General features: G+C 41.9%; 1 protein-coding gene across 4 annotated transcripts; it reads left to right on the forward strand.

The window, feature by feature from the left end:
• The first annotated feature begins 6,397 nt into the window (after positions 1-6,397).
• On the forward strand, positions 6,398-15,404 carry LOC119770118. Of its 4 annotated transcripts, XM_038264439.1 has the most exons (6): positions 6,399-6,635; positions 10,803-12,579; positions 12,978-13,790; positions 13,866-14,033; positions 14,106-14,425; positions 14,509-15,404. In XM_038264439.1, exons 2-6 carry the CDS (start codon positions 10,810-10,812, stop codon positions 15,107-15,109), a joined length of 3,672 nt encoding a protein of 1,223 aa, XP_038120367.1. In that variant the 5' UTR covers positions 6,399-6,635; positions 10,803-10,809; the 3' UTR covers positions 15,110-15,404. The 4 variants fall into 4 exon arrangements, with proteins under 4 accessions (XP_038120366.1, XP_038120367.1, XP_038120369.1 ...); XM_038264438.1 differs by having other exon boundaries at positions 6,398-6,635; positions 12,978-14,033; XM_038264441.1 differs by lacking the exon at positions 12,978-13,790 and having other exon boundaries at positions 6,414-6,635.
• The last annotated feature ends 1,182 nt before the right edge of the window (positions 15,405-16,586 follow it).

Here is a 16,586-nt window from a genome sequence, read left to right on the forward strand (position 1 = left end):
CAATAATTTGGATAAAACTAAAATTTCCGGGAAATTCCGGGAAAGTCTAGATTCCTGGGAAATTACAAATTTCGAGTATCGTTAACTTCTATTTATAGCCTTCCCTCAGTGAGTTCTTATGACAAAAAAAAACAAAATAGTTGCAAATTTAAAAAATCCATACTTTTATGGATCCCTCTATTAATTTCATCAACACCTTAATGTATCTCTGAATGAATGATTCTGAAGCTAGGTTTTAATTAATTAACTGTTAATAACTGTGTTACTAAAACATTTCCCTCACCCTCTTTTTTTTTAAACCAGACCATTCTCCCAAACAAAGCTGGAGGGTCTCTCAACGTTCACTTCACGCCCCGATGATGACGCCTGTCTGCCCATCTGGGGATGCTTGATTACGCGATAGTTATTTGAAGCTCTTTAAATTTTCATCTCTTCAAATTTTCTTCCTCGTGCTTTATAGCTGCTGCTGTTGTTGTCCCTACCGGGTGTTTGTGCCGTACCTTCTCTGCGATTACATGATGTTTGATGATTCACACCCATTGAAAAAGTGTTCCAAATTTTGTTTCAGCTATGATGTTGCATTAGATTATGTTTCTTAAAAGACGTTAAGCGATCTAAGTTGAGATGCTTCCCTCGATACGGTCGAACATGTTATGCTGAATCAAGTGTGACGATAGCATAACCCAATCCATTCGGTGCATCGATTCGGTTTTCCCATCAACTCTAACAATAGAATACATAAATTAAAGTTGAACTTCACCAATAGCTCATCGAAGTTGCGTTCACCTCCAATTGCTGGGGAATTCCCAACCCAAAGCACAGAACTTCCACGAATTTCTTCTTCGCTTACTTAACCGGCAGAACGTCCTTCTGAAATTCAGAGCTCGTCTGAACCAAGTCCGTGTCCAACGCTCGAAACCGGACACACTGCCATGGAGTTGCAGAGCGATTGACCTCCAGGTCGCCTGCATGCGTGATGATCGTCCAAGAAGTCGGCTGACTCATTCTCGGCACGATAAACGTAACGCAACGAGCCTGATTTGTGAATGAACCCCTCCAAAGCCGCAAAATTACGTAACCTACTCACGACTATGAAAGGGGGGAAAACCCCCCGTCGTAGATCTGGCAATGGCTTCGAGCTACAAGACCAAAACAAACCACGAAAACGGGGTCGTTACTAAACTACTGATCATGAATCTCAGCGAGGCAAGCTCGTTCACCAATTTGCAAACTACCCTTGCCAACCTCAAAACCGGTAAATCTCCATAGCAAGAAACATGATCATTTCGCTTTCGTTGGAGCACGCTGTCGAAGATTTTGCGGTAGACATTTTTCGGCAGGGGGGCTTTCTTCGCGTCCGACTTTTGCTTTCACGTGCTTCCAACTGACCAACATACACAGTAACTTAGTTTTGGGGGGTGCAACAACCCCTCTGCCAAACCAAGCGATTGAATTGACCCCAATTCGATGCCTGCTCGAAGATACCAGTGCTGACAGCCATTATGGCGGAGCTGTCAAATGGGCATGCTGGCAAATTGGTGCCATTATGGCAATTTTATAAACCGTTATCAAGCTCTCTGGCAGCACTGCCTGTCAAAACCTGGGCCAAATTCGGCATTCTTCGATCAACGGCCAGAGAACGTCATCCTTCCAGAGACCACAACAACCAATCGAATCACGCTTGAACCTCCCGAGCGTGTTGTTACATAACTTGGCTCAGCAAAAAGGGGGTCGTTTTTGTTTTATTTTTATAGCACACGCTTGCACAGACAATCACGCGATTGCTCACAGTTTTGCCGGTGCTTATGCTCGATGCAGTTTTCGACTTCTACGCGCGTCACTTTATGGACGAGTTGTTGAACCGAGACATGAGCTTTGGCCGGCCAGCAGTGTGGAAATTCTGCATGTTGCAGTCTGCCGGCACACTCAGATCCGGGACCATATGTTGGCTCGTGAAGTTTGCGTCTGGTTGGCCTGGTTCTTGCGACATAAAAAGCCGGATTTTGAAGCTGGTTTCTTGGAAGGATCGAAGGCTGAGGTTTTGGTTGAGGTCAAGCAACAGCCGGACTTAGACGACTGATGAGGATGACGATGAAAATAGAGTTCACCTGTAATTCTCGGCAAAAAAAAGTAGTCCGTTGAAACTCTAAAAGTTCTATAATTTTCTTTTTGGTGAACAGATCTCTCTTGAATAGTCAAATTATTCGCTCTACAGCATTGCCTTGGCGTTCTCGATTGCGAGATTCCTACTCGAAACTAGGTGTCCGAAGGCTTGATTGTTGAGGCAATTGCAAAACTCTTTTTACACCTTAGCTTCCATCCACCCCGGGATTCGAACTGACGACCTTTGGATTGTTAGTCCAACTGCCTACCAGCGACTCCGAGACAGGACCCAGGGAGACGACTCCTGTACCTGGACTGAGCTAACGACCTAACCTTTTTAGGTTAGTCCGGGGTCAACATTTACTTCGCCGTCCGACGGAAGGCGTGATCAGACAAATCTTGTCTCAAAAAATGCCACCGGGACCTTCTGGGATCTAAAGTGATTTATAATTTTAAAATCCCATTCTACAAACATGGTGCAAGGAAAAAAACGATTTTTAAATCTAGAGTATTTTTTAAAGGTCATGTAAGCTATTGTGTTTCATATGTTAATAGGACCTATTAAAAAAAAAAACTCTAGACAACAACTTTTTTTCACAAAAATTCTATCTCCTGAAATTTTATTTTTTTTTTCCTAATGTCAATCAGTTTTCTCAGCTGAACCGATTTTGGTCAAACCAGTTGCATTCGATTTGGATTAGGATCCCATACGTACCTTTTGATTGTTTTTGTAAAGTTCCGATAAGGAGTTTAACAGTTATTTTAAAAAATGTGATTTTGTATTTATCCGGATGTATGACCGCAAATCGACTCAAATATCATCATGTTATACATCGGTAGTTAATAAAAATGTCTTTCCAACGAGTACAAAAAAATGAAGATATGGCAACCCTGTCTCAAGTTATGACCACTTAAGTGATATTTGTGTACTTTTTTATCCTGGATCTTAAGAAAAACAAGATGAAATTTGTGTCCAAACTCGTCAAATCATCCATTATTACTAAAGTATGAGGAATGCATTAACCGCGTAGGTGGATTAATTTACTTTATTATTATTTTTTATATGTTTCAGGAGACAAAACCCGCTAAGCTAGGATATGATCTCTAGCTAAGATTTTTTGAAAAAAATATTAATTTTGCTAAAATCACATTTGCAATTAAAGAGTACTTTACAGATTTTTTGATAAAATGCACCGTTTTCAAGATAAACACTTAAATTCAAGTTTTTAATTTTTGATTCTGGTGTTCCATTATTCAATCAAAATATTTTGTTCGAAAAGTTTAGATTTTTTTTATAAATTTTCCTAGGATACACTAAAGGTCATCTGGTTGCTGAAATACAGCGAAAAAAAGAAAATTAAACAGGAAAAATTTAGTTTTTGAAGTTTAATCCAATCAGCCTTCTATTTTCTAGAACCAATGGCTCAGAGTATAACGGTCCTATTTTCAAACTAAAAAAATATGTTAAATTGTCTGATCTCTTCAAAAAAACATTTTTAAAATTTTGGAGTCAACTCTAACTTTTCAAATGGGCGTTAAATTGAATATTTAACTTTATTGAAATGTTGGTCTTGTTTATTTTTCTTTTATTGCTCTATTTCAGCAAGTCTTCAATATCTGTAAGGCAATTTTATTGAAAATTTCCTCAACATTTTCGAATTTTCAGGAACGGTATATCAAGTCAATCAACTCAAGAGTTAATTTTTAAATAGTCCTTATAGTTATTGTGTTTCAAAGATTTATAGGACCGTTAAAAGTTCAAGAAGTATTTTTTTTGAAAATCGAAAAACTTTATTAATTCAAAAAATTAACCTTTGTCAACCCAACCCCATCTCTAGGCGGACTTCAATTTAAAAATTTGCAAAAAAAAATGTTTGTTACCAATTTTTGATCTTAAGAAAATATTACAAAAAAGAGACATGAAAAAACTATAAAGGTGAAAGCTAATGCTAGGAGATGGTTGAATATGCCAAAAACAATCAAGTATAACTTAAACTCAACAAGATAAATGCAAATAAAAATAAAAAAATTAACATTTAAACAAGAAAAGCCTAAAACAAGAGAAGTATTTTTTTTTTCGTAGAACAAAAGTTGCTCAAAATGATCTCCTGAACAAGGAAAACATAATAAACATTCGAAAAAATATGGGCGTAAGAGGGTTATAATTTATGTGTCTATATCTTGAAACTTGCACTTTATCAAAAAATCGGTAAATTACTTTTCGATTGAAATATTTTACCTGAAAAACTAAAGTAAAAAAAATCTTGTCTAATATCTACTTTTTCAATAACTAAAAACACATGAATTTTGTGAAATTGATTTTTTTTTTGTGTATAAAAAGTGAGTAGAAAATCGGCATTTTTTCCTCATCGTGACATACAACTTTGCCACAAAACCAATCAGAAATTCAATCAAAATATGTAAAAAATGTATGAAGCATTGTACTGCCCACCATTGAAAAAACGGCTAATATTCACTTTTGGCAAAAACGAGATGTTAGCACTAGGTGATAGAGGATGTTCCAACGCATCTTCTGGAACTTGAATTTCACTGAAATAGTGTTTAGACTTGGCTGCCGATGCGAAAAACCATACGGCTAATATGCCACTCTTATGGGGAATTGCCTTGACGGAGATTTTGTTACAAACACTAAAACGCGTTTTTCTCGGAATACTTGATTTGGCATAATAGCCGAAATTTCTATTATGGGCAGTGTATGGTTGAACCATTGACAAAAAATGGCTTCTTTGGTCATAGGAAAGGCCCCCAAAAGGTTTGTGGTAATATTCATCAGGAAATGGTGACAGATTTTGAGTCAAAAAATGATTAATTTTACCTCAGAAAATGATGAATTTTCATCAGTTTTTGTTGAATATTCATCAGGTTCACAATTTTTACACATTTTTTATGTCATAAAAAGAGGTAATATTCAACCTACCAAATTTTCAACATTCCAAAATTCAACTTTTTTTTCTGTGCAGATTAGTTTTTTGGGTATGTTACACAGAAAAAAAAGTTGAATTTTGGAATGTTGAAAATTTGGTAGGTTGAATATTACCTCTTTTTTTAATAAAATTGCATAAAAAATGTGTAAAAATGTAAATTTGATGAATATTCAGCAAAGACTGATGAATATTCATCAATTCCTGATTTAATATTACACATTTTTTCGACACAAAATTTGTCACCATTTCCTGATGAATATTACCATAGATAAGTACAGTGCTTCTGGGGACGCGCAGTCCTGTTTTTTCGCGATAATTTTCGTTGTAAATGATCGTAAAAATTTATTCCAACTGGCAGTTTTAGTATTCACTCATCAAACTATCGATTTTACGAAAAGTAAAGCGTCATTTATTTACTATTTTTGAAATTTGCTCGCGTTTTCTAAATTGTAAAAACAGTAAAAATATACTGATAAGTCCAGCCCATAGCACTACTGCTCGGCTGGCACGCGTTCGATAATTTTTTTTTAAATAATCAATTATGGTCACATCACTGCCACTCGTGAATCCTGACCTCATACCCATCTACTAACCCCCTCAAAACTCATGTGATACTTTGTCGGAGATGCAGTCGATTGGGCGGTCTCTATCACTCAAGTATCGGACTAACATTCCCATCCACTTCCCCGTGACCCTACCACTGGTCGTGGTCGGCGCCGGTATTGATCAGCATGATAGGGGCCTTTGAGAAGTTGCGAAGCGAGGAAAGATAGCACCCACTCATCTTCCACGGCTCGTGGATGTAACTTCTGGAGGTCCTGGTCAATAACGGAGTAGCAACTGCGGGTGGGCACCTATGCTTATGCTTATTTCCTGATGAATATTACCATATTTTTTTCTTTTGAATCTTTTGAAAAATTTGATATTTGCGAAAATCGACAAAAACGACAAAAATAACAAAAAAAATCCTAGAAAAATTGTATCAAGCTCACCAGCATTGAATTGTTAACTTAAAGTAATTAAAATACGTCCATGAACTGACTCAAATTACATTTACACCTCAAACATGACTCAAGTTCCGACAAAACTGCAATTTGTTCACGGGAAAATATTCAAATGTAAAACAAAATCAAACCCAAAAGAGAGGGAAAACAAACAAACCCCCCATTTCCTCCTCGCACCCTCCATCGTCGTCGTTCTTCTCCGAATCAGCAAAATAAACCGCCTCAGCGTCGTGTCTACGACCGCCACCGATTCTCTCTCTCTCTCGATGCACACCACACCGTTAAGGGGGTACACAACAGAGTGCCAGCGGAAAACGCCTCAACGCCAGCTCCGCCAAAAACTTGAAGCTCCGGTGCCGGTGCGGCGGTGGGGTTCTATAAAACAGTCTGCGCGGTGAAATTAAACTTCAGTATCGAGTGAGATGTGCATCTGAGAGAACCTCAAAACGAACCAAAAATAAAACACGAACTTTAAGATATTTGAGCTGCACATGGTTGAAAGTGATATCTGGTGTAATTTTACATAACAAGTGGGGGTTTAGACAACGCGCCGAAGTGACAGAGTGTGCTTCGTTCACAAAAGGTTAGTGGCAACGATTTGGAGAACTTACCTGTGGGAAGCTTATTACACCGAACAGTGCATGAAGACTTTCCTGTGCAGAAAACTGCAATCGAAAAAAAAGAGACTGTCACTAAACTGTGTGTGTGTGTGTGTGTGTGTGTGTGTGTGTTGAAGCCAAGAGTTGTGGTTAAGTGAGGTGCGCATTGCGCAATCGTGACTTTGCGCCCGCAAGGACTACTTTCTGGTCGATTACGTACGCCGCAGTGGGACTTTGGCCAGTCGGTCGTCGTCCTATCTAGGACAACCTCCTCCCGCCAGCGGTGACCGCATCTGGTGGGGTGGAGTTGTGTAACCTGGTGCCAATACTGAGGGCCACCCACGCACTCTCTATTAGTGGGGCAAATCTTGGCAAACCAACTGCGGAGTTGACTTAGAGAGCACGTGATGTAATTGTGAAGAGTTAGGACATCGCGGTGAGGGCCCGGAAAAAAAACTGTCTCACGATTTGCATTTTTGATGAAGCAGTTTTTGGGTGGGAAAGGTTCGTTGTGTATTGTTTGTTGGAGGAAAACGATGTTCCCAGCACTAATTTGGACGCTTAACCTACAGCAAATTGGAGATGTAACACCACCATGCAAAAAAGATGCATCGTTACAGCTCAAAGAAGTGATTTAAAATTTGATTGTTTTCATGGGAAATGCACCGCTCAAGTGAGTGTGTTTTGCGGTAACAAGCTCCCTCTGTTGCTGACTGTGAGATTTGGAAGCTATAAATGCATCTCGAACAACAATCTGCAATTAAGACGACAAAAAGCAGTTGTGACATGAAGATGTACCTTTCAGCCCTTATGTTTGCAAACAAATTCTTCCTTAAACCTCTTTGTTCGACAATTTGTTCAATGATGTATACTTAATTTTGAACTGGAAGTTCTAGTCGTTGTTGACATGTCTTCCAGAAGTTAAAAAAGGTTCGTCACTTGTGCGTGTTCATGTCTATCAATGAATATGAATGAATTCACTAATTTTATGTTCTATGGATTGTATCCCAGTTTCTTTGTTGAATGTCGCTCGTGGCTATGTTTTAAAATTGTACTTTGCCTGATACAAGTTTAACACAAATATGAATTTTCAATCATTTTATTTGAATAACTCAGATGTTGCAGTTTTGTGAATTATAAAATAAATCTTTAAATATTTTAAAACTGTGTATTTATGAGTTATTAGAGTTCGACAACAAATAATTTGGTTTGCTTATTCTGAAAATTTACAACTATTTTCATTTAATTTCCAGTAAAAAAATTGTTAACTTAATTATTATTTTGTTAAATTAAACTAATTTCTTTATTCTGGCAAATTTGACGAAAAATGTAAAAAATATTAAAACATGAAAAAAGAATATTTTTTCGAAGCCCAATACAAACCTTAGGATAATCGACTCTGGGCTGTCTTACCCGTTTCGATTGTTTGGAAACAATATCAATAATTTTCTTTACTTTTGCCATTGAAACTGATCAACTATAAATGCTAGTGGTGGGGAAAAAACCGCTCAAAGAGCCGGTTCACTAAAAAGAGCAAACGAACTATGGCTCACAAAAAAAAACGCGATTCTTCAGATCCGATGTTTATTTGAAATTTTATTGAATTTAAAACAAATTGAAGCGTAACAATTGATTTTGTGAATGGAAAATGAAATTTAAAAAATGTCAATGCTTATAATCAAATTTGCCAGAATTATGTACACGGTATACTTTTTCAAGTTTATAAATTACATCAAAAAGAATGATTTTCAAAAAAAATGCTTGACTGAATTCTCATTGGGTTGCAAAATGGCTTCTAAAGGAGCTATTACACTACGGCAAACAAACTCTTAAGATTGCTACTTAAAAATAATAAATAAAAATAAGAAAATGTCTACTAAAGGAGCTATTACACTACGGCAAAAAAAAAACAAACTCTTAATCAAATTGCAAAGAAAATTGAAAAGGAAAACTAAATTGCATTATGCTTACAAAAGGAGCTATTACACTACGGCAAACAAACAACAAACTTTTTGACAGTTTTCCAGTTTGCCTGCTTTGTTTGTTTTCCTGGTTTGTTTGTACAAAAGTCAGCCTGCATACATTTTGCATTGTTTGCGAGTTTGCCGCAAACAAGTGTGCGAGTTTGGCAAACTGTCAAACACGAAAAAGTGCGCGTTTGTTTGTTTGTTTGCGATAGTGTAATGACTCCTTACATAGCCATATCCTAACTCCTCTTGCTCGATTATACTACGACTTTAAAAGATTTTATTCATGAAATCAGAATGTAGGAAAGACATAGCAGATTTTTTTTTTAATATTAGAATTTGTTGAATTTTAGCTGGAAGAAACGCAATTTCGTAAAATTAACACCAATTTTGCCCGAAAAAAATTAACAAAAAACGCATGATTCTTTTAAATAACCAACCAAATTTTTAAAAAAGAGCGAAAACGCCGTTCAAAAGAGCGGCTCATTTTAATGAGCGAGTGAAAATGAACGGCTCCTTAAATGGAGTGATTTTGCCCACCTCTAGTAAATGCTTTGAACGAACCACAAAATCTGAAATAGGCTTTAGCGTTCGTATTTTCAAGTTTTACAGTGACTGAGCTCAAAATGTTTTAAATAAAATAAAATTAAAATTGTATGAGTGCAAAAGATGTAGATAAAGTTGTGCTAATTGCATACACATACAATAAACAATAACTTCATTTTTTTATTTGTGTATTTCAACTGAAAAACAAACAAAAACTAAACGAACAAAAATAAAACTGTTTGATGTTAACCAAGAGAAAAATCAAATACGTAATATTTGAGCCTACCATTTAAAGAACTCTTGATATAACAACACCAAAATTGTTATCCAACACATCGTTCCACTGCCCTAAATTCCCAAAACAAAGAAAGAAAGCGTCACCCACACAGTCTCCCAAAAAATTTCAGATGTCCCAAAAAAAGATCATTTCACGCTCACTTTCCGCCGTTCAACCTTCAAAACCTGCGAACCAGTCAACAAAACGACACACACACACAAAAAACACCTTTTTTCGGATGACGCATCTCCGCATGAGGTCAACGATATTCGCGTAACGTCTGTTTGCACTGAGTCGGGCCTGCAAAGGACAGGTTATGTAACGGCTGCAGCCGGTGGCCCTGAGTACGCGCCTTGGTGACCCCATTTCGGTGCGAAACGTGAACGAGGACGGGGGCGTTGACTGGGCCGATGACCGGCGGCGCGGCTTATTGTTATTCAATCGGTGATCGATTGGTGATCTCAGGTGTCTTATCTGAGATGTCCGTCGTGCCGTAACGTACGTTAAGGACCCGCTAAAATGTCTTCATTATTTTACACTTGGACTACCTCAAGTTGGCAAAAAGCTACAATTTTGCACCAATTTACATCTGGTCACGCTCGAGATCCTCAAACACTGTCTTTATGGTGGTTTGTATCTTTCACGGTGAAAAGGGTGAGAGATTGACGATCTGCACACCTTGGTTGGTACACTTCAAACAATCGTCCATTGTTTTGGGGCGGAAATGTTTCCCCTTGACGGATCGCTTGCATCCATATCGAAAGTAAAAGTGAAAGATCGTCACTGAAGACTGCGCGTAGTACCAAACGATGCAGCTTTTCCTGCAAACGTTGGCACTTTTAAACCATACACTACTCTTCCTGGTTCGTATATCTCACCCGATACAAACCACCAATGGTGTTGTTGTAGGTCTGTGGGTTGCAAACAAACTCGTTTAATGCCGGCCTCTACCTAAGCCAACCTGGAAATAATAATCGTATGCCTGACTAAACCGCGCGCTGATTTATCTCGATTTCTTTACACGACTTTTCTTCTGACTTTGTTTTGGTTCCCCGCGCAGATCTTGAGCACCTGAGTGGAAACTCGCGTGAGAGTGATCGCGACCACGTGAGTTATGACGTTGAATGGCATAATGCCGAAACTGGGCCTCTCGATGTTGGGTAATCGACGGCGCCCGAAATTGGGCTACCCAACACACATGTGGGTAATGGTGTGCCGAATGTGGGTTACTGTGCGAGCAAATTTAAATCGCTCTCGGTGATTGGAGATCGATCGTTAACAGTTTGATTGTTTGGGAAACATTGGGTTCTATTAATTTCAGATGAACAAAAAGTTTGACACGCGTCTTCTTCCTTTTCCAGACACAATATGAACCTCATAACCACCGCTACCCTGGTGGTGGTCCTGGCAATCACCACCGCCAGTGCCGACGAATGGAATTGGCTGAACGACGGAGAGTCTTTCATGGAGGATCTAGTGCGTGAGAAGCGCCAAGAATCTGTCCAGAACGCTACCGAAGTGGGTGATGATGAAATCCTGAACTACATCCTCGACAGTGGACGCCAGGGACGAAGTCTGGAAGGATTCGACGAAGTGTACAGTGATCCTTCGGTTCAGCAAGCTCTGCAAAACTCTGACGATGTCCAAGCCCGGAACATCATCAAGGAGAAGCTGTGCGCCCTCGGGTTGATGCAGTGTGATGGAGAGCTGATCGACGGAAGACGACCATACCTGAACCCAAACAACCTGATCTACGCTCAACCCGTGGCGCTCAAACCGGTTGGACGACCGATCGCCACCATCCCAATCCGAGGACCACCCCAACAGCAGGGTCCAGTCTACGTTCCAAAACCACCCCAGCAGAAACCTCACCAGGGACCGTACGGACCTCCGCAACCCATGCCGAACCCCAACCAAAAAGTCGGCTTTGCTTCTCAATCCTTCAACAGTCAGAACTCTTACAACTCCTACTCCGGTGGACCATCCTACAGTGGATCCTACCCCAGCTACCCCTCCAAACCTCTTGGTCCCGTCTACGAAGGTGCTGAAATCCCCTACGAGTTTGAGAGCCCAAACAAACCTCCCGGCGTCGTTATCGCGGACGGTCCTCCAGTTGCCGCCAAACCAGTGGTTGAACAACACGTGCACCATCACTACCACCACATCGAGGGAGGAGCCGCCGAGAAGACCGTTGTCGTCCAACAACCCGTTCCACTGACATCGGACATCATCACTGGCTCGTCTGTTGCGGGAGGCGCTTCCTACTCCTCCGGCAAATACGGATCTTCGTCTTCGCTCAACAGTGGATCTTCCTACTCCTCCGGTCAGTACGGAACCTCATCATCCCTCAACGGAGGATTCAATCCGTCCAGCAGCAAGGACTTTGATTACCAGGATCTCAAAGGAGGCAACAACTTCGGCGATTACGGAAGCTATGCTTCGCAGTCACAGTCTGCCGCCAACTTCTACAACAAGGGACCACAGACATTCAGCAGTTCTGGCTCGGAGAACACCGTTTACGGAACGAACTCGGCCGTCGTCACCGGAAGCTACCAAACGGCACCCCAAGGTGGATTCCACGCGTCCAACCCCAACCTGTACAAGAAAGAACTGAATGTCAAGGGACCAGCCAACGGACTGAACAGCTACTCCACCGACTACAGCAAGTACAGCCAGCAGTACAACGGACAGTACAGCAACCAGCAGAATCAACAATTTGGCCAGCAAAATCAGCATTTCGGACAACAGAACCAGCAATTCGGACAACAGAACCAGCAATTCGGCCAGCAGAACCAGCAATTCGGTCAATCCCAGCAACAGTTTGGCGTCAACTCACGCTACGAGGACTGCGTGTGCGTTCCGTACGAACAGTGCCCGGCCCAGGACGTTGTAGGGCGCCGTGACGATCTGATCCTGCCGCTGGACCCGCGTAGCTTCAAGAGTGACATTCTGGCCGATACCGAGAAGCTGGTGATCACCGACGCCAACGGAACGATGACCGTGGTGCACGTGCCCAAGAACGTAACGGCCGAGGCTCGTTCGACCAATGTGACCGAAGAGGTCAAGAAGGTCTCCAAGCGGGAAGCTGCTGCCGCTACCAAGAAGTCCGACGATGATGACAAGGCTAACATTGAACCGGTAAGTTGTGTTGTACGTTTGTACACTAACCAAATGAACCAAAATTCTTGAAACCTTAATCCTTCATTCCGGCAAACCCTAATCCTCATACTAACCATGATCAACGTTAACCTTAGCAGTAGAAACAGAAGATTCTTGTACCTCGCACACGCTTTGTAAATGTCGCCAATTGGACACGCAAACTCTTGAGACCTTACCCAAGACCACCTTACCAACAGTTGAGTTACCAAATCTCTCGATGATCAAACACTAAAACAATACATTCTGACATTCTTAAAACAAGCTTTGGCTTCACGCTCACAACTTAAACCAACAGACCACCGGACTTGCTGTTGACCACACAGCCCCCAGCGACCGAACCACGTCTAAGAAAGTCTTCTCTAATTGTATTGTTTTAGCGTTTGTTGGGAGGAGGAGGTGGTCATCATGGTGAAGGTGGCGGGAAGAAAGTTGTTCCTACCTTCGGAGTGTCCTTTGGTCTCCCCTATCCCTCGTATCCGCTGAATCCGTACGGCCCTAATCCGGCCGGTAATCCCTACTTTGGTTCAATTGGAGCCAACGGTTTAAACCTCGGGTTGGTCAATGTTAATCCCTTGTTCTCCTTTCAAGTTACCAAGGACGAGTACGGCGATAAAGTTGTCAAGCCGCTCGTCAATCTTCACGTGACTCCAACGGAGAACATCGTGCATAAAGTGGGACATCTTTTGGCGGCCAAGAAACAAAACGTTTTGCATGTGTTCAACCAGCATGAACATTACCATAACCACCATTCATACCCGCCGCCCCCCGCAATCTACCGTCCACCTCATGGACCACCCCCATTTGCCCACGGGCCACCACCGCCACACTATGGACCTACTGGACCCAACCTTATCTACACCAAACCACCTGGTCCAATTTACTCCGGTCCAGGACCGATCTATCCCGGCCCAGGTCCAATCTACCCCGGCCCAGGCCCAATTCTAAACCGACCCCCTGGTCCTCCCTTCATTCCCAACGGCCCAGCTCCCTTCTATGGCCCACGACCTCCCTTCTTCCGCGATGCCTCTGCTGCTTCCGACGTTGAGCTGGACTACAACCCGTCCGAGGTCGGCAGAACAGCCAACGTCACCTTCAACCAGCAGTCGCTTCGCCAACCGGGTCCGATCGGTAACTTCCGCTACCAGTCGGTGTACCCGCAGAACCAACCCGACGCGCTCAACAAGAATCGGGTAGATTACGCTAGACAGTATCAGCAGTACCAAGAGCAAAACAGTAACGCTAGACTTACTCCTCCGCCCACTCAGAACATTCCGACACCGGCACCGGGACACTCCGAAGGTAGTAGCATCGTAAGCTTCCCCCGTAGCCGTCGGTCCACCGATGTTTCCGTGCCGGATCGGCTCGAACCGCTGGAATCGCTACCCGCCTCGAAGCACGAGGAGGTACAAGAAAAGTCTGTTTTCGCTGAGAAGGTAGGCTTGCGAAGGAAGCTCCTTCGTCATTACCTCACACCTAATGATCTTTATCTGACTCACCTTACTCAGCGTCAAGCTTACTACGGACCACGACCCCAACAACAGCAGCAGCAGCAGCAATGTCCTCAGCGTAGCGTTTGCTGCCGTCGTCCAGCCTACCAGCCACGTCCTCCGACCCACGCCAACCTGGGCAAGTGTGGCGTGCGTAACGCTCAAGGCATCAACGGGCGCATCAAGAACCCGGTCTACGTTGACGGAGACAGCGAGTTCGGCGAGTACCCGTGGCAGGTGGCAATCCTGAAGAAGGACCCCAAGGAGTCTGTGTACGTGTGCGGTGGAACCCTGATCGACAACCAGTACATCGTTACGGCGGCCCATTGCGTCAAGACGTAAGTTAAATAATTGTTATTCACATTTTCATGAATTTTGGTTCACGCGCAGTTCCGAATTAACTGACGATCATATCTTTCAGCTACAACGGCTTCGATCTGCGCGTCCGCCTGGGTGAATGGGACGTCAACCACGACGTCGAGTTCTATCCGTACATCGAACGGGACGTCATCTCGGTGCAAGTGCACCCAGAGTACTACGCTGGAACGCTGGACAACGATCTGGCCATCCTGAAGATGGACAAGCCGGTCGACTTCACCAACACCCCGCACATCTCGCCGGCCTGTCTTCCCGATAAATTCGCCGACTTCTCCGGCCAACGCTGCTGGACTACCGGATGGGGTAAGGACGCCTTCGGTGACTACGGCAAGTACCAGAACATCCTGAAGGAGGTCGATGTGCCGATCGTCAACCAGCACCAGTGCCAGAACCAGCTGCGTCAGACGCGTCTCGGCTACAGCTACAACCTTCATCCGGGATTCCTGTGCGCCGGCGGTGAAGAGGGCAAGGATGCCTGCAAGGGTGACGGAGGTGGCCCGCTAGTCTGTGAACGCAACGGTAGCTGGCAGGTCGTTGGAATCGTATCCTGGGGTATTGGCTGCGGAAAAGCCAACGTGCCCGGAGTGTACGTCAAGGTCGCCCACTACCTGGACTGGATCAACCAGGTTCGAGGTCGGTTCTAGAGAGTAGTATTTATTGACGGCTCATATTTATTGTGTACGAACGAATGCGAGAACTTCACCAGTGATACTCAACGCGATAAATTGTTGGTTTGTATAGTAAGACACTTCAGCACGGCGTCTACAGTGAACAAGGACGGGCTGGAGTTAAAGTGTACGATGCTATTATGTGAAAGCATTTCTAATTAGAAGAACCTCCTTTGAAAGAGAAGATGTAGTCTTTACTCGAGTTCGTGTAGTGTTGTAAATGTTAGGTTTTGAAAGCATCGAATAAATTATTATATTTATATATAAGACATATAACGACCATGTTTTATTGTGAGAAAAATCCCTGCATTCGATTGAACGGCACTTCGAATGACTTGTCTCCGGCTCTGAGCAACCATGCGCCTCGCTCATTATGCATGAAATATGACATTTGCTTGTAATCTTGACTTGAACGGATCATCGACGGCCAAAAAAATTTCGTAAAATCGCGATAACTCATGATGGTTACAAGCAAAACTAATATGTTTATATGTCAAAATTTGTGTAATTGTCTGCTTTACAACTTTCAACACCATTTCAGGCTGCAAATTATTAAATACCTTTCTTTAGTAAGAAAGGCAAAAACATGTCTTTTTTCATATGTTCAAAACTTGAAAGGGTCGAACCGCCCCTCCGTCACGAGATTTTCACGAAAATCGAAGAGGGGTCAGGGAAACTGCTGTGTGAGTCGGCGGAGAATGACCTAGGTATTGATGAGGACTATTCAGGAAAAAAGAATACTCGGAATAAAATTGCTGATTTTTAATTATCTTTTTTCACAACTCCACAAAGCCATTACTCTTTAATTTATATTTTTATTTTCTAAAAAAATACAGTTTTTCGATTTTTCTTGAATAGTCCAATTCTGAAAATATGTTTGTGGATGACTTGAGACAATTTTCAATTAAATTTCCTAAAAGACATTGGAGATTGGACCTCTGGTAACTGAAATACAGCGAATAAAAGAATAAGAAACAAGAAAATTGAAGTTTTTCAAAACTCATTCAAACAGCCTTTCATTTTCTAGTACCGTAAACTGGGGTCAATCGGGACACATGGGGCGAATTGGGACAGCAGTTTTAACCATGTTGGAGCACAATATTTTGATTTTTCTGGTTGGTTTCGGTTAGAACAGACTCAGACCAACAAAATGTGTACATCCATTTCCAAATTTAAAAGTTTTAAGTGCTCTAAAAACTGCTGTCCCTATTCAGACTGAAGTCCCGATTCACCCCAGATTACGGTACTAACATATCAAAAACAAATGGACCTATTTCATTGTTAAATAAATAAAATGAAACCCTTGAGAAATTTTTTGATCTCTTCGTATTTTTTTTAACAAGTGTAAGATTTCAATATTCAAAATTATGCCCTTTTGAAATATTCGAGTTTTTTTTTCAAAAAAACCATAACTTGGCGGCAAAATTTTTGTCCATAGGGGAGAGTGGGGAGA

The sequence above is a fragment of the Culex quinquefasciatus genome, chromosome 3, assembly GCF_015732765.1.
Source record: "Culex quinquefasciatus strain JHB chromosome 3, VPISU_Cqui_1.0_pri_paternal, whole genome shotgun sequence".
NCBI lineage: Eukaryota > Metazoa > Arthropoda > Insecta > Diptera > Culicidae > Culex > Culex quinquefasciatus.